The following is a 23,853-nucleotide window of genomic DNA, read 5'->3' as shown; positions in this document are numbered from 1 at the left end:
CTTCGCAGCTGATGGGTGTGCCAACAGCACTGATCTCAACAATCCATTTACCAGTCTTTGGGCATTTGTAAATGCGATGCAAATGACTCGATGCCTTTGAGCACGGGCAGTGTGTCGCATTCGGCGCCGATTTTGGGTGAGATAGCGAGAGCCACGGGCTGGCCTGGCAGGCTGCCAAGCTACGCAGATGCTTGTCCCAGCCTCGCCCATACTATCCCAGATGGCATGGTCAGCGGTGTGCATTTCGCTACGATCGTAGTCGTATTTGCGGCTGCCTATGCACTCTGTATGTGAAAGCTGGGTGGCGCCCATATCATGCTCATGCTCCAATGCACACTTCCGCACGCACTCCGCTCAACTACTCACGCCCGCGATACAAATTTAAATAGAAAGCTTTACTGGCCTAGTCGAGCGAACTTTGGCGTGTGTGAGAGTTTGACCTTGAAATGAAGGAGTGATACCACTTGACTTGCCGTTGCTGCACCAACTGCCGCCTCGCCAGCTGTGTTCATGTCACTAACCACGTGACTCGCCGATCGCTTGAAAGGGAGACGGCGCCACTCTATTTGTCGCCTTGCAGTTTCTCGCTATAGCCAGGCCAGTGCTTCAGTTCAGCCGTTGTAGAATGGGAGGGAGCGAGGACGCTGGTCCATCTGTGCCGAAGTTGTCTGCTCGTTCCCAGTGGCAAAAGCGGCTAGATGCGTTGGACCATCCTGCATATGTCGCTCGGCTTTCTGTTTAGTTAGAGCAGAAATGTGAGTACGAGCACGCAAAGCGCCAGGCTGAAATGAGTGTAGAACAGGAACTTCGGCGAGCTAAGCGTCGGAAGAAAGATGCAGAAGGACGACAGCGACGAGCTTTAGAGGTGGCAATGGACGCCTCACCTTCGACTTCGACGATGGCTTTGGGAACTGACGAAATGACAGTAGTGAGTGCTCGCAGTACGGAACGTCACACTAGCCATATCGTTCGATTGGCAGAGCTTTTGCTTGCATAACCAAGCCTAGCCAAGCTAAGCCACAGCCATTTTTTTCTTGGGTTTGTTTCCAGCCAGTAATGAAATTTTGTTACACTGAAGTTTCAGCAAAATCTACTTGCTTATACTGAAGCTTAAAATATAAGGTGTTCAATGGATGTAAAGTTATGAAAACTGGAATACTTCATTATATCGAGGATTTCGTTACATTGAAGTTCGTTACATCGGGGTTTAACTGTATTCAGAACAGCCAGCAACAAAAAGCCCTTCCAAATGAACATGGAGGGTAAAAAAATAGCCAAACATAGTTGGCGTTTCGGGTGAAGGTGGCTCATCGGCAAAGAACACAACCCTGTGAAAGTCGAACAAAGGCATAGACACCATTGGTGTTCCACAACACGAGAAGTAGTGTGAACAAGTTCAACAGCAAGCGAACCAGTGCGAACAAGTTGAAGTGTTCAGAAGAAACTAACTCAGTGAGGAAGCCCATGTAGGTCATAGGGACAAATACTTCCCATTTCCTTTACCCCTATTTAGTGCCAATGGGACAAATATGTCCCACCTTTTCCACTTAACTATTTTACTGAAACTGTGAAATATGTTGAGAACCATTTCTGCACGCGTCATCTGCTTGTGTGGTCAAATTTTTCACCAATTTTGCAAAAAATATATGCTGTCCCCTAAAGGGTTAAAGAACCCCAGGCAGTCTATATCAGTCTGGAGCCCCCCCACTACTGAGTCTCTGCTTGTGCTGCTTTTGCTTACCTACCGCATTAAGGGGGAAAAGCAAGGAAATTAAGAAAAATAGCTTTTTTTTTAAAATTATTACATCTGCTTGTATGCCTCGTTTTCAATGCTGTCCCAAAGTTTCATTGCTGAGATCCAACAAGAAGTGCGGTCATTTACCGCATATCTTCACCGGTCAACTGCTATGGCCGAGTTCAGTCCCGGCCGTGGTGGTCGAATTTCGATGGAAGTGAAATTCTAGAGGTTCATGTGCTGTGCGATGTCAGTGCAAGTTACAGAACCCCAGCTGGTCTACATTTCTGGTGGCCTTCACTGCAGCGTCCTTCATAGCCTTGGTCACTTCAGGTTGTAAACCCCTATAAACCAGAAACAAAACTAACCACAGTGCCACTTTATAGTATTGGGGAAATTCACGAAAAATTGATGTTTTTCTCTGATCTGGCTTTCCGACTTGTTCACCTTGTGGAGCAGATTTCTTCATTTCTGTTTTCTCTCCAGTTTGTTTTGTTGCACTCACAGAACTCCACTGGGTGACGACAATCTTAGTCTCTCATTTTGATGAATTGTGGATTTCAATGTGACATATTGTTTTTAGTTGAACATGTCTATGCTAACTGACCTGCAAAAAATGAAAAAAAAAAAAAAGTGTGGTGTGCAAAGAAAAAATAAATATAAGATTGTTATCATGCGTAGCATACATTGATAAATGTAGTGAACGTTCAACAGATTCTGCAGGCTTTCCACAAGGTGTAGAAGTATAAAAATTTCTAGAAAAAAAGTTCTTGAGATATTGTGCTTAAATTTTGTGCACTTAATTAGAAAGTATTACTTACATGCAAAAATATTATGATTAAAATCCATAAAAAGAAAGTTGGTGTTGAAAGTTGCATCCCCCCTTAAGTAGGGTTGTTTATGCCTGGACTGTCGTTTCAGATGTGGTAAAAATGATGTTAGAAGGCTTGAAGAGCCCAATGAAACATATGCTGACCAGGAAGACAGCCCTGACAGCAGCTTAGCGGTAGTAATCTCATACATGCGTGCCATATTCTTTAACTGAAAAAAAGAAGGCTTGTGGGATGCTAACCATTAAGGGGGGATGCAGGTTGGGAGAGCCAACTTTTGAACCTATGCACACATTTTGATAAAATTTTCAGGAATGGCCACGTATCTTTATTTCAATGAGGACATAACCGAAATTTCAATATTTTTTCCTGAGTGTGAAAAAATTGTTGGCATGACAATGACATAGTAAGTGTTGCAGTTTTAAAAGCTGTAATTTTAAAAATGCTTGTGATTTAGAAATTTTATTGGCCTGCCTGATCGTTTGGTTCATTGAAGTTTAAGGTCGTCCTCCTGACTCTGTTTAGCGTTTGGTTTGGTTTATGGGGTTTAACGTCTCAAAGCGACTGAGGCTATGAGAGATGCCGTAGTGAAGGGCTCCGGAAATTTCAACCACCTGGGGTTCTTTAACGTGCACTGACATCGCACAGTACATGGGCCTCTAGAATTTCGCCTCCATCAAAATTCAACCGCCGCGGCCGGGATTGAACCCGCGTCTTTCAGGTCAGCAGCCGAGCACCATAACCACTGAGCCACCGTGGTGGCATTAGCAAATTACCTTAGTAAATACCTTATAGGCAAAAGATAGTAAGCTGATCAGTCTGTAATTTTTCAACATCTCCTTGACATCTCCTTTCTTATGAATTAAAATAATGTTATCATTCTTTTAAGATTCTGGTACGCTCGAGGCCATAAAGCATTGGGTGTATGGGTGGCTAGTTTTCCTTGCGCAATTTCCGCGCTCCATCCTTCAACAGATCTGCTGTTAATTAATCCTCACCAGCTGATTTTCCCCTTTTCGTTGCTCCTAAAGCTTTCTTTACTTCCTTTTTCAGTGGCGAGATATCCCACTGCTCTGCACTGATGCCTCTCTCTTTAATGTTCTGGTTACTTTGTCTACTGTATAGATTTTTGCTGAACTCTTTTATCCATATTGCTGGTAATATTGCTGTCTTTGTCTTTTAATGCATACATCTGGCTTTTACATATGCCTAGTTTCCTCTTCATCGCTTTAGGCTACCTTCGTTCTTTAGAGCATGTTTTATTCTCTCCATATTAAACTTCCTATTGTTGGCTATCTTGTGCTTGTTTATTAATTTTGATTGTTCTGCCAGTTCTAGGATTTGGTGCTTTCATGCTTTGGCGTTTCTTATCAGATCTTCTGTCTCCTGAGATAGCTTGCTGGTATCCTGTCGAACTGTCCTACCACATTCTTCTACTGCGCACTCTGTAATGATGACTCAAGACATAGTGCTCGTATTCCATGATAGCATAATGACCCAACTTAACATCACGTGATATCCTCACTTACATCCCAAGGCTTTTGGGATATCACCAAGGTTTGGCAGTGTGATATAGTTGCATGAGGACGACCTTCATTTACGAGTGCCTACTGGGAGAGATGCACGGAGGTCACAAACGGGGCCACAGAAACGCTGACAAGCAGGAAAGCATAAAGTTTACACTGGTACTGGTGGCTACTGAATTCATGGTTCAGTATGGTTGTTTATGCCAAAAAGTTGGAGCAAATGTATGTTTTGCTTTGACTTTAAAATGCCTCCAAATGTCATCTTCAGACACATTTGACCCATTATTAGCAAAATGTGGAGAAGGCTGATTATCATGTACCTTTATCTGCACCGATAGGCAAAGCTATTGGATTAGAATGGTAAACATCTATGGGATAGATTTTTTTCTTGAAGAGATTTATTATGTGAAAACAGCAAAAAAATTAATGGATTTCTAAAAAAAAATTGTGAAAGTGTGCCCATTTGCTACAGAACTAAGATTCTTGTTCCGTATAAAGATGATAGAATGGGTAACAAAACGAAACTAACCTGAATGAGCGCTATGTTGTAGCTGCTGAGAAAAATGGGTCTTAAAGGGACACTGAGGAGAAATTGAAGTTGACTTGCATCGACAGAATACCAGCTCCTGATTACAAAAACGCCATTCATACTGACAACAAAGCTCCTGTAACATAGAAAAGAGCAAGAACCAAAATACAGGTATCGCCGCCACAGGCCAAACTCGCAAGTACAAGCTTCATGGCGTCATAGGACAAAACAGTGTTGCTAGAACCAATAGTTCTAGCAACACTAGGACACGAGAAGCTACGAATCACTGAGGCGCAGCAAATGCATGCGCAAATCTCCTTGACGTCGCCAGATGGCGCCACGTACCCGATAGCTATGCGCGCTCCTGCAGCGCCGGGACCAATCAGCGCTTGGCTCTCAGCGGTATGGGGGCTCCCGGTATTCCGCTAACGGTAACAAGGTACACGGTATGCTAAAGGCGTCTATTTGCGAGAACTTCGTTGACGACTTCGAGAACGGGATCCATTGTAACGCTGGCAAAACGCCGGTGCAAATGTAAACGAAGCGACGGCCGCAATAGCCGATAGATGCCTTCAACGTGCGGCCGGTGGTAGCTTTCTTTTCGGCTGCTGCTGGGCCGCACTGCTGGCCGCCAGAAATCACGGAGTCTGCGTTACGTCATGTGAATGTCATGTTTCACGTCACTTAGTTCTGTGTCGTCATAGCAGAATCCCAAGTTTGAATCAGAGCGGCGGGAAAAACTATTTCAACTTCGAATCCAAATTTCTTAGAAATAAATGCATCTTTCGCTGCCGGCCAAGTGGCAACAAAGCCATGAAATGCCGAACTATCGGATTTTGCTATAAAAAAAATATTAATAGAGCTCTCCTCAGTGTCCCTTTAAGTATATGCCTTAAAATACGCGAGGATACAGCCTACTTTGTTCTTTTGGTGTTTGCAACTTGTCAGCAGTTATTTATCTCTTACAATAGTCATTCAGCTGTTTAGTCCCCTTTTTCACTTTGTCTGGTCTGGCCTTTGGCACTTCTGGGTGAAGAAGACAGGTCTGGCAATGGGCAATTTCACCTTTCTTTTGTCATTTTGTTGTCAGAAAATGCATAACTGGATAAAAACGGCTCTCCTTGCAGCTGCGCAGTGGGAGCCGCTTTCTTTTTGATCAAGAGGACGAGCTCTTCAAGTCCTCCCCTGACAACAACGTGGATGTGGATCTCTTTGCTCCACCACAGGTGGGTTTGCTCCGTTTCCCTGCCCACCTTGGCAGCTTTGTGAACCCTCTGGTCCTTGCATCAGTGCCACTGTTATGCACAGAGTTGACAAAAAAAAATGCTGTGTTGCAATTCCTGCTTTCCCTTACCATTCCAACGTGCTGTGTTAGGCCTTGAGATATTGTCAGTTGCTTCTTTATTAGGACAAAGATGTAGGCTTGGGTAGAAAATGAGAATGTATTATATTAAATTTCTATATTTTGCAAAAATTCTACAGCTCTACTTAGACTTGTTGCCAAAAGATAGGCAGTAGTCTAAAATCAGTAGCGTGCTCTCACTTCGACGTGTGTAGTCTTGAGCCACCGGGTAGTAACAGAGCTATGGCCTTCGATTGCAGCTCGCGTGTCCTGGAGGCTTTTGTCCTTAATAATACAGTCTTCCATAAGACTGTCTAGAGTGCTCAAACAGCTTACTGAGGAGTACCCTTGTGTTATTTACAAGTGGCCTAGGGTTCGAGACCTGACCTTATCATGGCATGCATATTCTCAGGGATTGGGTTTAACCCCTTATGTCTCTGAAAGCTGTATTGGGCTCGTCATGCAGCAGCGATTGTCATAAATGCACAACATCGTGTTGTTCTAGTGCTCCAGACAAATGTATGGATGACTGTACATTTAGAAGGTTGTTTACTTACAGTTGTAAGAAATGAGCCATGAATGGGTTGTTGTGGTACTTTAGTTTCAATATATAGGATGGATGGTGAAATGTACTTCATTACATTAGAATCGTGATGATACGAACACTATTGACTTGAATTTCAGGATGATACGAATTCATAAAATTCCTCTGCATGAGGGCATTGTGTACAATGTGCAGAATTTCGGATCTTTCGAACACTCTCCCACGTCACTACGGATAATATGAATGTACGACCCTGTAAGATTTTCATGGCCCTGTAAGATTCGTATCATATGGATTCTACTGTATTATATTTACAAATCAGGTATTTAGTTCTTATGATCAAATATTACGATTTACAACATCTATTCCTTTATTTAAAAGAATAACTAGAGCTAGCTATTATGCAACGCTGAGTTGATCTTCTGCGATAATGTGAGAACTGAAGTTATTCAGGCAAAAAAGTGCTTAACTTGTTAAAACGTTTTTGAATTGGTTTTGCAAGCATTTCTAAGTATAATTACCTAAAACAGAGATCAGTGTCTGTTCAACCACTGCCTTCATACAGTGGTCCAATCCTGGCCATAGGCCGTGGCCCAACCCAGGTACTGGCAATAGGTGACATAATTTGTATTCCCACGTGAATGGTTATGTACTGCTATTATGAAGAGACATAATGATGACCGGTCAACACGACAGAAACAATGCAGGTGCTGCTTCAGACAAACTTGGTAACTTCAGATTGATCTTGTGACTCAAAATATTACTTATGAGGTTTCCTGGCTTAGAAATGACCAAGAAATGGCCACTCTGTTGAAGCAGAAGCAATGCATAAAAAGACCAGAATAGCCATTTGAATGATCCTATTCTTGCAGTGAATTGAGGCAGAAGTGATTTCGATGGTTCCTAGGTGCCCGCACAACTGAGTGTCGCACGTGGCTGCAGAGTGACGACTTGATGACGCAGATAGGCGGCCTTTCTTCAAGTTCTGTAGACCTCTTGAGACAAGCATTGTGTCAGTCGTAGGGCAACCCTTGACATGGCCATTGTCCTGCCATTATTTCTACCTTTTTCTTTTTACTCCTGTTATTCCACTGATCTTTGCTGGTAGCATCTTTATCATGCTAGGTTCTTCTATGTCTTGGTCATCATCTTATGCTTTTAGTCATGTCTATAGCTGTCTGGCCTGTAGCATGTTGGGACCCTACAGTTGACATGAAAGCTGTAACTTGTGGCAACAGGAAATTTGTGTTGAAGTGATGTGGCCGTGATTTTTCAGTTGTGCAAGTTCAGTGCAAAGAGATGAATGTCCTGTCCTCAAAAACTTGCCTTGCTCTGTGCGAAAGTGAGAGAGTAAAAACACGTTTAAAGAAGGTAGTGGGCAGCCTGTATTGCTTCTGTGACATGCTTGTATGCATTGGCAGGGCCACCTTTGAGAGAAGCAGCTCTGTTCTCAGCTGAAAAGAAATGCGTTCGTGAGGTAACCCACATTGGCTTGGCTCTCGGTTGCTTGTTCTGGCTATTTTCAGTTATTTTTAAACATGCTGAGTGCAGTCACTCCTCTCTCAATCACAAATGAGAGCATTTTCTTGGTGGTAGAGTGGGGGCTGAAGCAGTCTGAAACTTTACGCTGTTGCGCCCATGTTGTGCAGCCCAGTGTCGCAGACTCTTCTCCCAAAAAGAAGCCAGCGGGGGGTGTCTCTCTGTTTGGAGGCTCAAGCATGTTTGGAGACGAGCTCAGAAGTCGGCTGGAAAGGAGTGGCATGCCAGCAGCAGGTGCGTGTGCCTGTTTGTATCTTGCTCACTGAATAATATGCAACCATGCCTGCTACAGTGGCTCAGTGGCCTTGGCGTTCAGTCGCTGACCCCCTAGGTTGCGAGCCGTATTTCAGTGGATGTGAAATACAAAAACGCCCATGTGCCATATGATGTCGGCACACGTAAAAGAAATTCCGGTGGTCTAAATTAATTCTGAGCCCTCCACTGCAGCATGCCTCTTTGCCTGAATCACTTCAAGATGTTAGAACCCCACAGTCCGCAATAACACACATCCACTGCTTGTGCAGAGTCTGCCGAAATCCCAAATGAGCTTGGGCAAGAGGAAGGTGACCCCCTGTTTTCCCAGTCTTCTGCCTTGGCAAGTATCTGCAGGCTTTCTTATTCTTTCTTTGAAGCCTGAAGGGTTTTTTTGGCCAAGAGCCCTGCTTTGACAGACTTCCTGGGCAGTGCTTCCAGAATTGTTTGCTTCTTGTTTGCTCATTACATGGAGGGGACAACCGTCAGTCATGGTGAGCCAGCATATTCAGCAGCAAAGTATGTTCTAGTGAGCATCTCAGCTAGTTACACTGTCCTCTGTGGCATATAGCATGAAATAGAATGTCGAGCTCTTTTGCAATCCTTGCAGCTGGTCAACTTTTGACCACAGGCGTGGGCAAGCACTGACACTGAAGGGAGAGCAAACAAGCTTTATTAAAGCAAAAGCTTTACTTGCCTCATCAGGCCAAGGTCATTGGCGTGGTGCATTTGACCTTCAAGTGGAGGTGTGCCAGCTACATGACATACCACATGACTTGCCACAGCTGCAGCTGCACGTAGAAAAAAAAGGCATGAAGAAAAATTCAGTGATAAATTTCGCCAAACAGAGGCATATGAAAATGTGTTCTCTTTCTCTTTCTCTGCCTGGCAAAAATAGCGATTTCTTTTGGGTTTGGTCAAATTTTTTTTGATCCAAGACCTATCAGCTTTAAAATTTAATACAATACATCAGAATGGCACTAACTAAACAACCTTTTACAATAAGAAGCTTCATAAGTGATTCTTGTTTTGCGCCAAAATATTATTCACAAAATCAAGGTTATTAGATAAAATTTGACCAGAACTTATAAAAATATGCTCATTCATTGTGAACAGGAAGGAAAGCCAGCTAGATTAATATCCTCGTTTCTAGTATTGGAACTTCTCACAGGTTCCTTGGGCCCTAAGTACAAAGTGACAAAATTGGTAGTGGTGACCTATTGCTCGGACTGGTTGATTTCTCACAGATTCCTTGGGCCCTAAGTACAAAGTGACAAAATTGGTAGTGGTGACCTATTGCTCGGACTGGTTGATTTAAATCCCTTTGAGTAGATGAAGTGCACAAAAGACAGTCATTAATTTAACTGCCACCTGCCATGGTGCACAGTTTTCTCAGAATCCGGTGGGCAGGTTGTGATGACTCCACAAGGTTACAGGACCTAGGTGGCCCACCTGCCCACTAGGTTGCTTCTCTGGGGATTTTTCGTTCACAATCAACGATGCTAACGCCGCCGAGTGGTGAAATCAAAAATGTGAACATACCTCATAAAGATTTGCATGAAGTTGTTAGTAAATCGATGTTTACATTCATCGTTAGCAGGTTATTGGGCGTGGTGTATTCACACAGTGTAGCTTGCGGAGGAGGGATGTGCATTACTTCGCCAACTGACAGAATTTCTTCCCCTGTGGCACATTCACACTCACTGTCATGGGAATAGCGGTGCGCGCACTGATGGTAGGGTGCTTTGATTGGCCATTTGCTTTTTATCATTTATTTTTGTTTTTCAGCATGTGCTGGCTGTAAATATAAGCTGCACCTTCTGTTCACCTATGTTCAGTTGAAGTTGGTGCTTGCTCTGTCTGCACTTTTCATTTGCCTGTGTTTGTCTACTGCACTGTTGTTGTATTGTGAGTTCCATCACTTTGTGTAGAATAATCTTAATATTACGTTTGAACAGTTGCAAAGGATGTCATAGGCGTATGGACAGAGTACTATGTTCAGGTGAAAATGTTAATGTCATCACGACTTGTACTGATAGCATTCAATTTACACATGTTACACTGGCGCTAGAAAATGGCTTTTAAGGTGAAATTGGGGGGCATTAAAGGGACACTGAGGAGAAATTGAAGTTGACTTGCATCGACAGAATACCAGCTCCTGATTACAAAAACGCCATTCATACTGACAACAAAGCTCCTGTAACATAGAAAAGAACAAGAACCAAAATACAGGTATCGCCGCCACAGGCCAAACTCGCAAGTACAAGCTTCATGGCATCATAGGACAAAACAGTGTGGCTAGAACCAATAGTTCTAGCAACACTAGGACACGAGAAGCTACGAATCACTGAGGCGCAGCAAATGCATGCGCAAATCTCCTTGACGTCGCCAGATGGCGCCACGTACCCGATAGCTACGCGCGCTCCTGCAGCGCCGGGACCAATCAGCGCTTGCTCTCAGCGGTATGGGGGCTCCCGGTATTCCGCTAACGGTAACAAGGTACACGGTATGCTAAAGGCGTCTATTTGCGAGAACTTCGTTGACGACTTCGAGAACGGGGTCCATTGTAACGCTGGCAAAACGCCGGTGCAAATGTAAACGAAGCGACGGCCGCAATAGCCGATAGATGCCTTCAACGTGCGGCCGGCGGTAGCTTTCTTTTCGGCTGCTGCTGGGCCGCACTGCTGGCCACCAGAAATCACGGAGTCTGCGTTACGTCATGTGAATGTCATGTTTCACGTCACTTAGTTCTGTGTCGTCATAGCAGAATCCCAAGTTTGAATCAGAGCGGCGGGAAAAACTATTTAAACTTCGAATCCAAATTTCTTAGAAATAAATGCATCTTTCGCTGCCGGCCAAGTGGCAACTATCGGATTTTGCTATAAAAAAAATATTAATAGAGCTCTCCTCAGTGTCCCTTTAAAAGCCTCATGTCATTTCTTTTGCCATCGCCTTTGAGGCAAGTGCCAAAAACATACCTTCCCAAGATATTTCTGGGGCATGGCACTGAGTGCTTCTGCAGAGAGAGGGGCACAGTTGTTGAGTTCATTCAGGCAGGGTGAGGAGACAAAAAGATGCTTTGTTTCTGTGCGTAATACCTGAAGCATGTTTTGTCATTGACTTATTTCTCTTTTAGCAGTACCAAAGCCGACCTGCGCTTCGAGACACAAAGGTGATGGCGGTGAGCTTTGACGAGCCTGCTGACCAGAACAAAACTCTTGTTAGTGCCACTAAGGTAAGGTACTTCATTGTGGTTATTGACAATGAAATTTGGCTGGGCAGGGCATCCAGCGAATGCAATTCGCATGGAAAATTAATCTGGAGGTGCCCACAGGGACCAGTGTCAGCTCTGCTTGTTTTTACTTGTACTTGTCAGCATTGGTGGCATCTGCAGACTTGCTTGTTCATAATTTTAGTGTGAAAGCAGTACTTCGTTAATAAATATTGCCACGACTGGGTTTTGAACCTGTGGTGGCGTGAACATATCAGCTTCTGGTCGAGAGCACTAGGGTATCGCTGCAGCTGATTATACATGTTAAACTGCAACAAACTCTCGTGCTGTACATTCCACATCATTGTTTTGCCTCGCTGCGGTGGCTCAGTGGTTACGGCGCTCGGCTGCTGACCCGAAAGATGCAGGTTCGATCCCGGCCGCGGCAGCCGAATTTCGATGGAGGCGGAATTCTAGAGGCCCTTGTACCGTGCGATGTCAGTGCACGTTAAAGAACCCCAGGTGGTCGAAATTTCTGGAGCCCTTCACTACGGCGTCCCTCATAGCGTGAGTCTCTTTGGGACGTTAAAACCTGAGAAACCAACCAAATATCAATCGTTTTCATCAAATTCCATCTGTGAGCAATAGTCACAAAAGCAAAAGGAAACACACCTAACTGGCTTCCTGGGTCAGTGGACACTTCAGTTGTGCTTTGATCTAGGTGGTGGTAGTGACAGATAGATGAGCGCTGCTTACATTAGCGTTGACAGTGTTTTGATAGAAACGTGCGTTGGAGCAGTAGGCCGCTGGCATTCATTGGGTTCATTGGCGTTGGCATTGACAATGTTGTAGACTCCATTGATTTTAAGGAAAAGAAAGGCACATAACTGGCTCCCAGGGTCAGTGGACACCTCAATTGCGCTGTCAGGTATGAGGGGGATGGTGTCTGCCTGCAAAACACTGCTTTTGCACAATATTCTGTGCTTAGCAATGCTCAACTGCCAGCAATTCTTTTTTACGAGACCCATAACAGTGGGGGATGCACTTGCTTTTGACCTGTGCCACTTGTCAGCTGAGGCACCTAGAGCCTTGATGTTTTTGCATGATGTTTTTGCATTTGGGGGGGGGGGGGGGGGGGGGACATGTCTGTGTCCTTTTTTTTGGCACGTTCGCCCTGGTCTGTACACGTGAAAATTGTTCCTGCAGACATGTGTATGTCTCTCATTGCAGGGTCGAGCCAAAGTAAAGGTGAAGCGACGTCTGCCCTCACGGAGGAAGCCCCAGGCTGACTCACAGGATGGTGAGAGTGGCAGCCCGCCGACTGATCCGTTGCCGTCACGCGGCCCTTCTGCAGAGGTGAGGCTCTGTTACTTTTATCCCACCTCTTTCGAGGAAACATGGCTGGCTGAGAAATAACAGCACAGTTGTGCTTTTCTCTTGTGGCCACAGTGGTCGCAGTAACCACTGGGTCCCAAGATTTTGGAGCACACCAAAAGTGCTCAGTGGCTGAAACAATCCAGTGTGTTTCACGACGATTTTGGGCTCTGACCACCCACTTACACATGCTGGATTCTGAGCCTGGTCTTCTGCTCAACACTGGCTTTGTCAGTGTGGTACTTGCAGCATCCACATCAGTGTTTGTTTTATGCCCCTGCTTATATAGCGGCGCCCACCCACTACAACGGCTGGCGCATGCAGAGCTACTCTCCATGTGTGGCGCGACCAGATGTGAGCCCTGTCGTACAGTGGATGTCACTCATCACACACTGTCAAACAATGGCCTTAAGGAAGAGCACCTGCCTTGGCTTCGGGAGGTGATGGGTTCGACTCCTGCCAACCGGCTATTGGTTTTTTTCCTGATGGGTACAAGCTTATGCCATGGCCTGTTGCTTGGATTTCCAGGGTTGATGGCTTGAGAAAAGAGCCTGAACTTTCATATCACTTCTCTGTGAGCTTGAAAAGGCTCTAATTCTTAAAAAAGGTCCATGATGTGGAAGCTGTCGCACACTCTGCAAAGAAGAACTAGGTGGGAAAAAGAGAAGCCAGAAAGAAAAGATACGGCAGTGTGTGTTTAAAGTAAGCATAAAAGCCACACACAGTCAGTTAGCGGGTAGGTTAGATTGAAACAATAGAATGTGAGAAAAAGATTGTACATATGTTTACATATATGTCTACAGAAAGAGACAAAATTAAATATTGATCCGTTCACGACTATACCGATAGCAAAATGTCATGCATGAGCAAAAATTAGTGGTGTGATCCGTGCTACGCCTAGATGCACGTGTGCAGGAATGCACATGTGCTGACCCCTGTTCTGTTGACATAAACAAAGTACAGTTTTTGAGGAAACTTTTAGTCACACGTGGGCTCCATGCTGTCGTGCGGGACAGTGAGAAACTGCAGGTGGTAACTGAAGTAAGACACATAGCTCCGAGATATCGGATTTTCGGCCACCTCGCGAACAAGTGGCACCATCTGGCGCCACCACCGCGATTCTTGTTTGAACAGCATTGTACCACGTGGCGGCGGCAATAATCCTTGGCACCGGGGCGCACACGCTAGAAACTCTCCCACACTAACAGTCTTGTGCCTTCGCAGTGTCGTTACTGTAGGTAGTAATTAAAAAATTACAGCCGATTTGCATAGTTAATTAAATGCGAAGTAGGCACTCACAGTGCTTACCCCTGCTGTAATTTTATAAACGAGGCAAAGTGATCCGGCGTTCTATAAGGTCGCTCTGCCTTCTCATGGCTAAGATGCACGACAAGGTCTCTTTCTCTCTCCATGAGCTTGAAGTGCGAAGGCGCCGTGGTCTCCTTCCTGCTTTAAGCTCATGGAGAGAGAGAGAGCAGGGGTGCCTGGCACGAAGAAAGGCGCATAGCTAGTTCACTTTGTCGGTGGTCAACACCTCAAGCATGCCAGGTATGCTACTTTTTTGGGTTGGATTGGAAAACTTTTATTATCGGCTTGAGTAACAAATGGATTAGTTGACCTTGCTAGGTGGCCATCAGTGGAGACTGGTGGCGACCTCTCGTGCTCTTGTCATGACTTGTGTTTCCAGGTCGGAGTTGAGCAGCAAGGTCTCCCACGGGCCCGGGTGCACGTGCCTCTGAGGTGATACTGGTGGGGGATCTGTCGGACAGTCCAAGAAGACGTGCTCTAAGGTGGCTTTGCCGCCGCATTTGCTCCACTCCGTTTTAAATCTATCCGGGTACACATGGCTTAGGACAGCAGGGTTAGGGAGAGTTTTAGTTTGGAGTTGTCTCCTATGGTTTAAGCGGAATTGCTGTCATGCCAGCTAGAGGCCAAAGCAATAGTTCATAAGTTTTGCTGCACTGTGTTTCAATCAACCAAATTTTTATGCGAGGCCACCACGGTGGCTCAGTGGTTATGGTCCTCGGCTGCTGACCCGAAAGACGCGGGTTCGATCCCGGCCGCGGCGGCTGGATTTCGATGAAGGCGAAATTATAAAGGCCTGTGTACTGTGTGATGTCAGTGCACGCTAGAGAACCCCAGGTGGTCGAAATTTCCGGAGCCCTTCACTGCGGTGTCCCTCATAGCCTGAGTTGCTTTGGGACGTTAACCCCCCTCCCTCCTCATTAAAGAGCATCCTACCTAGATCAACATCCTCTCTGTTTATGTTGGGGATTTACAAATAAGCTACAAATCATGTAATTTGTCCATCTGTGAGCGGCAAATTCAGCTAGGAGTAAACAAAATTTGAAAGTGGGTAGACAAAAATGGATTTAAACTAACACAGAAAAGACAATCAGTGTAATCGTCACAAAAATAACGTGGTATTAGGCCTGAACCCGACATTGCACTGAACGGACAGAGTATTGCTGTCCAAAAAAACCACAAATTTCTTGGCGCCATAGCCGACGAAAAGCTTACATTCATCACATGCATGAAGGCGCTGAATGTTCTAAAGATCCTGTCACACCAGTCTTGGGGTACAGATCGAGATTGCCTGCTGAGTCTTCTAAATAGCGTAGGTCTATCTCATATAGACTACTGCTCAGTAGTGTATGAGTCAGCTCAAAGAACCACCTTAAATATGCTCGACGCAGTGTACCACCTGGGTATGCGGTTGGCTACTGGTTCTTTCTGTTCAAGCCCAATTGCCAGTTCGTACTTTGAGGCGGACCGGCGGTCACTTGAATGAAGGCAGAAGTTTACAAGTGTAACATGCGCTACGAAGGTATTATCTCATGCTGACCACCCATGCAATGCGCTGTTTGCAAAACCCAACCAGTACACTGCTTCAAACTGACCGTCCGAAACCCTATCTTTAACCATTAGAGTCACCACACTTGTCCAAGACATGAACATACCAGTCTCCAATGTTCTGTTGACTTCTTCTAAAGGCACAATTGCTCCCTGGGAAGTGCATCCAGTTGACTGTGACACATCTTTTTGTGAGGTTGGCAAGCATGGTTTGCCAAATGGCATAAAACAGCATTTCATGTACCTACAAGCAAAGTATCAGTGCACAGAGCTTTACACTGATGCCTCCAACACTTCTTCAGTTTCATGTACAGTTCACAGCTGTCAGTTTTCTGAAACAAAAACAATGAATAGACACACAAGCATCTTTACTGCAGAATGTCATGGTATCCTGTTGGCTGTTAGATCCATCCTGCAAAACAAAATTCCAACCTCTGTTATTAGATTTCTTAAGTGGTTATGACCCTGTTCTCTGGGAAACCCTATAAAAAAACCTTGTTATGAATTCCCTCTTGAAATGCCTTATGTCTGTAGGCGCATTGAACCTTAAAATTACAATATGCTGAGTACCGGGTCACTGTGGCACAGATGGAAATGAAGCTGATAAGCTTGCTGCGTCAGCTGCCGAATTGAGTCAGATCGACGTTAACAAACTTCCATACCAGGACCTCAGACCATATATTAGGACTGCACTGAGCAAAGAGTGGCAGCAGGATTTGGACAAACCAACATGCACATACTAAAACCAGGGATTTGAAGGTATGCCATAGAAAAACAAAATAGGTTCAAAGAAGTTGCTCTCTGCAGACTGAGGATAAGACATACATACGTCACACACTCACATCTTTTAAAGGGTGCACCGGCACCACAGTACGCGAGATGTGGAACCCACATCTCAGTTCTACACGCATTAATCAAGTGCCCGAGATTGGAAACAGAAAGACAACAGCACTTTCCAGAGCTATACACATTTAAAATACCAATGCACCCTTCTTTATTTTTAGACTGACAGACAGACAAACACACAATGGCTAAACATGAGGAATGGCCACTATAAGTGCTATCGCACTAAAACAACCACGTGCCGCCGGTGGGATCCAAACCCACAACCTCCGAATTTTGTGTCTGGTGCTGTACCAACTGTGCTACAGCAGTCTGCTTTCAGGGGTATATATGTTGCATGTAACCTAACATTTGAGGGTGTTCACCAATGCCACCCTCGTTCATAGCAGGGGACGTATTATGCCCTGTATTACTGCGAGTATGACATGTAACATCATCGAATGATGAGGGTGGAAGCTGTACGAGAACCTTCTCATGCTACCTATGGCATTAGGACTGCCAGAACAGAGGCCCTCATTAAGCTATTGGGCAGTCAAGGGAAGGGAAATGAAAGGCTCATTATGAAGGAAGCTAACAGCCGTCGAAATCAAGGAACAGAGGGGAATGTTTGTTTTTCCCTATGTTTGGTTTTGGTGGCTGTTGACTTCCCTCATATATATTGCTTATTGATTAGACAGCTCAGGAATATGCAGTTTGGAAATCCATGAATTGACACATGACTGGCTACTAAAAATAGCATGGTGAGTAGTGAAGCCTCGTTCCTTTAGACTTCAGGGGACCAGAAGAAATGCCCAAATTATCTTAAGGTCGAGCAGTATGGAAATTTCCTTTAAAACGGAGAGAGGGCGTGACATTTGTCTAGGCACACCCGCTTTTTCAGATGCCTGCAAATTGCTGCCTTGTTTGGAACAAATGACATGCAGGTGACACAGGAAGAGCCACAGCTGCACTGTGTGCCACCATTGGACGGCACAGTGGCCAAGGAGTCGGTGGAGCGTGACCAACCGAGTCGATTGGCACCACTGCCGCCACCACAGTCTGGCATCATGGTCAAGTCGCCTTCGACTGAGGAGGAAGATCTGTTTGCAGTGGTGGAGAACAGCTTGCATCGAGTGCCTGAAGTGTGCCAGAAGCCGAACCCACCCAAGCCGGCTGTTGGAGCCGGGTTGTCGCAGGTGAGATGACAGTGTGCTCTGGCTTAGGCTAACGGCTGCTGCGTGGTTAGCTACGTTGGTGGGTCAGAGGCATTCTTTTATCATTGCTCATGTTGTCGTAGCAGGGAAGACCACACATTAAAGTTTGTAATAATGTAGACAGTTAGTCACTGAGAATTTTGACCAGAGATTTGCAAATCTTCTACTTAATTTTGAATAGTATGTAAATAGTGATTGATTTGATTTATTCCACCCTTTTCCTTTTGAAGTATTCTAGTGGATATTGGACAATCTGATTTTCCTGTTCACCTGAGCTCATAATTCTGTCATTTCTAAGTTGCAGTATACAGTCCAGCACTTTTCATGTAAATGAATTGGCGCTTTCCTCATAGTGTCAATTGCCAGCATGCAGAAAAAGCTCGCGCACAGTACTGCAAGGTTCTGCATGAAATATCGATGGCTTCCCAGAACTTCCAAAATGACGTGGCAACTTCATGTGTACAGATTTTTTAGAAAAAAGTGAAGTGCCAACTGACGCATCATTGCATTGACAAGTGGCTGTGAACATGCAGACGAAGAAAGCAAGCAGGTGCCAATGCTTCATCAGTGTGGTAGATGTGACATGTGCAGAAATGGGGCTTGCAGAGGGTAGCAGAGTGAGCAGAGCTGCAGCATGCATATGTTCTCGCATGTTTTCATGATCAGAAGTGTTTTTTTTTTTTTTTTTACAAATGCTGGTGTATGACAATGTAATCTAGTTTTTCCAACATTTTTTTTTTGCTCTATCTTTTCACATTAGCTGCACAGAACTTCACAACATATCACACCATGTCCACAAGAACTGGTGCAATTGAAATTGAGCCAGGCTGGTTCAGGTCTGGTCTCACTCAACTGATGTTGTGTGTTGCCACATGTAGGTTCAAATTACGGCAATTCACTTGGCTGTTTCAGTTGTGCTCTGATGTTCTTTAGACGTGCACACCGAATTGATGCCATAGCTGGAGCTATCGCTTCACCACGCTACATGAATTGCTGATGGTGATGTTGCAGGCATGTACACTTCTTGCACTTGCTGAAAGTACAACAGAAGTAATGGCATGGGAGATTGTAGCCCCGTAGTATCCTGCGGTACGGCTATGTGGCCAAAGTCAGTTGTTGTGGAGGTGATTGCGATGATGTGGATTCTGGTGGCTTGCACGTACAAGGAAGAAGATGCTGAAGAAGTGTAAAAAGAACAGAGTGTGAGTGGCTGAATGCGGTGCGGTTGTGTGTTTTGCACGAATGGGGATGTGGCTGCATGTTGTGCTGGGATGCACCTTCTTGGAGCTCGACATCTGAGGTCAGCCCGCCAGGTCTGGCTGGGCACCAAGGTCTGAAGACAGGCCTCACACAACATCATGCTGCCCTTCCGCTGCCACCCTGCTAACAGCTGACACCCACTACCACGTGACACCTCGCTGCCAACCCATCCAGCACTCTCCGCCGCTACAGCACCTTCTTAGGCGGTCGGAACCGAGGGCCGCGTACACTGCCAGGTGCCTACCAGATCATTGTGGGTGGTACGCCGCGAAACAGACGAAAGAACAAAAGAAAGAGACACCACAGACGAGCACTGGCTCGCAACTAAAGTTTTTATTGAAAGAACACGAAATTATCTGTCAAAATGATGTGACATTACAAAGTCGAGAGCACTTGCACAAGCACTTCCAAGGGGTGACTCTTTAGCTAATCATTTGACATGTGGTGAAGTCCTATCAGAACGAGATTTCCCCCTTGCTTAGTTTGCCTCAAGTTAAGATCAAGAGTTATCTAGAAACAGAACCTTTTTGTCAACCAGCAACAAGGAAGGCTGGCTTATACATCGCGACTGTTTTTTACGGATAAGATATGCTACCATTAGTTCTCCGGTTGTCTTATCCTGGTGGTGAAACAAAATCTTTGTGTTAGTGACTAGAGGGTGGCATTTTTTCTTCTCCTCTTTTTTTCTTTCCGGCAGTCGCAGCAGTGGTCTTTTAAATGGTGCTTTTTAAATCATCTTTTTAATCAAATGATGCTCTCCAGTTTGTGAGTGTGAAGGTGTATTTCAAAAGCGACCGCATATGCTGGATGTATTCACCAAGGTCCCAGAAACTGATGCTAAACTATTTATCTTGGCACTCGACGATTGCAAAAAACGGAACTGCAGTGTCTTGCATATGCTCAAGCCTGCCTAATAAACTCTTTCCATCACTGTATTCATGATAGTGTGCTACTAGAGGTTCGTAGGCTCAAAACCGCAGGTTTTCCAGATTGTGTTATCTCAGCAACTTATGAAAAGTTCTTGCGAATGGTGAGGGCCGGGTTTGTCAATCCAAAACGTGAAAAAGTACATCGGAAAGTAGCTCTAATTCCATACATTCATAAAATTGCACACATTTTGCAGAATGTGGCTGGACACTTTGAGGTGGACATTGCTTTTTCGGCTCCATATAAGTTGAGTGGGCTCTGCCATGCTATTAGGGATCACCATGAGAAGGTGATTAACACGAGCCCGTTTAGATTCCAGGTATCACATAGGTCAAGGTTAGTAGACTGCGCCTGTGTAGTGGAGTATGTGCTTCCTCTGTCATGCAGGAAAGTTTATATAGGTCAGACCAGTCGCTGTATTAGCATTCGTTTGCGAGAGCGTCTCAGTTCACTGTCAGATTCTGAATTTTCCCATTTAAAAGACCACTGCCGCGATTGCGGGAAAGAAGAAAAAGAAAAGAAAAATGCCACCCTCTAGTCCCTAACTTAAAGATTTTGTTTCGCCACCAGGATAAGACAACCCAATAACTAATGGAAGTATATCTTATCCATAAAAAACAGTCTCAATGTATAAGCCAGCCTTCCTTGTTGCTGGTTGACTAATAGGTTCTGTTTCTAGATAATTCTTGATCTTAACTTGAGGTAAACAAAGCAAAGGGGAAATCTTGTTTTGATAGGACTTCATTGTCAAATGATTGGCTAAAGAGTCACCTCTTGGAAGCGCTTGTGCAAGTGCTCTCGGCTCTGTAATGTCACATGACTTTGATGCATAAATTTCGTGTTCTGTTCAATAAAAACTTTAGTTGCGAGTCAGCGCTCAGATTTGTGTGTGGCATCTCTCTTTTTTTTTTGTGCTTTCATCTGTTTCGCACTGTACCACCCTCAATGAACTTTTACCAACTCTCCCAGCTGTCCATCCTTCTTCAGTGCCTACCAGAGCAGCTGGCGCTGCCTTCACTTTCCCTGAACCAAATGTAGGACGTTTTTCTTCTGTGCTATGTTACCAATGTCCATGTCATTTTAGAGCACACCTCGTATGCTCCTGTTTGTGGGTTGAGCCGCATCGCCCTCACTGTAATCAAACGTGAGAAGAGGGGAGGAGAGCGAGAGAAGCGCAAGTGCGCTGCCCTTGAGACTGGTTGTGCTGGGGAAACGAAAGTACTGCCCCTCGCTCATAGATAGCACTAGAGTGGTGCACGCAGTATAGTCACTGGATAAGTTTTCGGAGTACCACGTTCCTTTTCCCCACATCTCTGGGCTTGGAAGAAATATGGCTGCTGCTGCCCATTGTTGCCATAACAGCAAGCACTGTGCTTTGCAAGGACTTGCCATAGAGCGGCGGGCTTCCAAAACCTCTGGGACCTGCATATATGCTCAAGGTGTTGCTTCAATGAATTACAAAAATAATTGCCTCCCGTTTGTTCTGAGTGTCCGTTCATGTTATTTATGAAGTTAGCGGTACCAACTACGCAGAACTTGTCACTTAGAATAATTTGTCACTTAGAATAATGACGTTGTGAAGGTGCAGATATGCAAGGAGCACGGATGCGATTGCAGTGTTGGAAACCTCAGCCAGGGTCAGCCATAAAGCTTCCAAATCCGGTGGCGGGAAGAGGAGGTTTGTGGTACTCTGAAAACTTATCCAGTGACTCTCAAAACTTATCCGCAGTACTCTGAAAACTTATCCAGTGACTCTAGCACGTCGTGCGCACCATCATCCATCACCACTGCATGTGGGGAGGTAGGGTGGCTAGGGAAGGGGAGGTTTGTCTGTGGCAGCACGTGCACCCGTGCGTTGCCTCCTCGCAGTCACGCCATGCTCCGCTCACCCAATGCCCGCGTCGCCCACACCACTCACAGCGTTGTCTTCTTAGTATAAACAGTATGCTTACGAACCAGTCATCAGTGCAGCAGGTTGAACGTATCTCCATCCATTTCTCCGACCACACAGCCACCTTCACGACAGTCAAATTCTGGAAGAGGAAAGTTACTTGAAGAAAGGGTGTCCTTGGGAAATAAAGAATGCTTTGTAATTGAACATACATACACGTATCTCTCAAATTCTTTACCTCGGTATATCACAAAATCGCAACACCTCCTGAGCTGCACTCAAATTTCTGATTAGGGACTATCGTAATCATCCTTAAAACTCTTTTTTTTGTCCGTCCTCACTTCTAATATACTTGCGCTCTAATCAGATTGTGATGGAGTTAATGGGTTCAGGTGTGCCCAGGACCTCTGGACAAAGCAAGAGCATAACCACACACAGCACAAGCGTATTAGAAGTGAGGACAGACATAGAATTGGGTAACATAGCACAGAAGAATGTTCTACATTCGGTCCAGGGAAAGGGAAGGCAGTACCGGCTGCTCCAATAGGCATCCAGCGGAGCAGGTGGGCTCCTGTTGTGGCCGACTCTTTGAAGGTGCTGTAGCAGAGGAGAGTGCTAGATGGGCAAAATGTATTAGAAGCGAGGACGGTCACGAAAACAACGTGGACATAGGACAGAATGCGGCCCTACATTCAGTCCAGGGAAAGTGAAGGCAGTGCTAGCTGCTCCGGTAGCTACAGAGCCAGAGAGAAGGAGAGTGCCAGATGGGCTGGGTGGCAGCGGGCGGCGGCTGGTAGTGGGGCGGCTGGGGCAAGGTGGCCCAGTGCTGCTTTGTGGGGACCAGTCCCTGGACCTTGGTGCCCGGCCGCACCTGGCGAGCTGACCTCAGATGTCAAGCTCCAGAAAGGCATGTCTCAGCTCAACAACACAGAACTAGTACACCCGGCCAAATCTTTAACTGGCTCGGATGTTGCATCGCTAAATGCACCTTGTACAAGGTTCTTTTCGGCTACACCGTTGGCATATTCATGCTCTGATCTGACGCGTGAGATGGCATTTCGAGGTTATTTTTTGTTCATATAATGTTTGAGTGAAGCACTTGCGTGTTTAGATCAAAGTTATCCAAAATATTCGTCGTCTGCCACTACCAAGAGCCGAAACAAGCAGGATACGCAGCAGTGGTTCTGGTCCATATGGCCTCCTCCTCTGGGTAAACTACCACTCCTTTCATGGCGGTATAGTAGTTTACCCAGAGTAAGCACAAATGCGCCACCAGAATCATTGCTGCATATTCCGCTTGTTTTGGCTCTTCGCAGTGGCAGACGATGAATATTTCTGATAACTTTGATCTAAACACGCAAATACTCCACTAAAACATCATATGAACAAAAAGGAAGCACGAAATTCCATCTCACGCTTCAAATTACAGCATTAATATGCCAGTGGTATAGCCGAAAAGAACCTTTAACAAGGTGCATTTAGCGGTGCAACACCCGAGCCAGTTAAAGATTTGGCTGGGTGTACATCCTTGTTTATGCCCAGCTCACAACTGCACCGTATTCTGATGCTCACGCTTGTTGTCGTTCCACTTCTTCGGCATCTTCTTCCTTGTACACATGACCACATCATTACAGTGGTGAAGGTGGCGTTGCTACCTGACGGCGGTAACTTTGGATCTTGTGCACCCATTTTAACACAGTGCTGCTCTCATGTGACAAAACCACCTTAACCAGCATCTTGTTTGCCCCTGCTGTGCGCTGGCTCCATTGCCTCTAATACAACACCAAAAATTCAGAAGGTGTCTCTGTCCATTCCCTAGTAATCATTCACTGAGTTGCCATCTCGTTACTGACTAAACTGCATTCTTCTTGGTGGCGTCTGTGACAAAACGTTTTTATACAGCTTTCAGTCAGACTGTGTAATAATTCCTGACCTGTTTGCCATGCTGACGTTTGGCTGTATAGCTGCTGCAGAGTCTTTTGTTTCACTTGAGGGCCCACTAAG

General features: G+C 45.3%; 1 protein-coding gene across 1 annotated transcript in view; it reads left to right on the top strand.

The window, feature by feature from the left end:
* The window catches only part of FAM21 (Family with sequence similarity 21), a 98,301-nt gene that overhangs the window by 62,386 nt on the left and 12,062 nt on the right, over window positions 1–23,853 (top strand). Inside the window, exons 21-26 of the mRNA XM_089548493.1 lie at window positions 5,748–5,846; window positions 8,156–8,279; window positions 8,570–8,640; window positions 11,434–11,532; window positions 12,739–12,864; window positions 17,502–17,753. Coding sequence (XP_089404619.1) covers window positions 5,748–5,846; window positions 8,156–8,279; window positions 8,570–8,640; window positions 11,434–11,532; window positions 12,739–12,864; window positions 17,502–17,753 — 771 coding nt within the window. The remainder of the gene's footprint in view (window positions 1–5,747; window positions 5,847–8,155; window positions 8,280–8,569; window positions 8,641–11,433; window positions 11,533–12,738; window positions 12,865–17,501; window positions 17,754–23,853) is intronic.

Source organism: Amblyomma mixtum, chromosome 6 (assembly GCF_055824585.1).
Source record: "Amblyomma mixtum isolate Tamu chromosome 6, ASM5582458v1, whole genome shotgun sequence".
Taxonomy (NCBI): Eukaryota; Metazoa; Arthropoda; class Arachnida; order Ixodida; family Ixodidae; genus Amblyomma; species Amblyomma mixtum.
The sequence above is the reverse complement of the archived record's forward strand: the minus strand, read 5'-3'. Positions and strand labels throughout refer to the sequence as shown.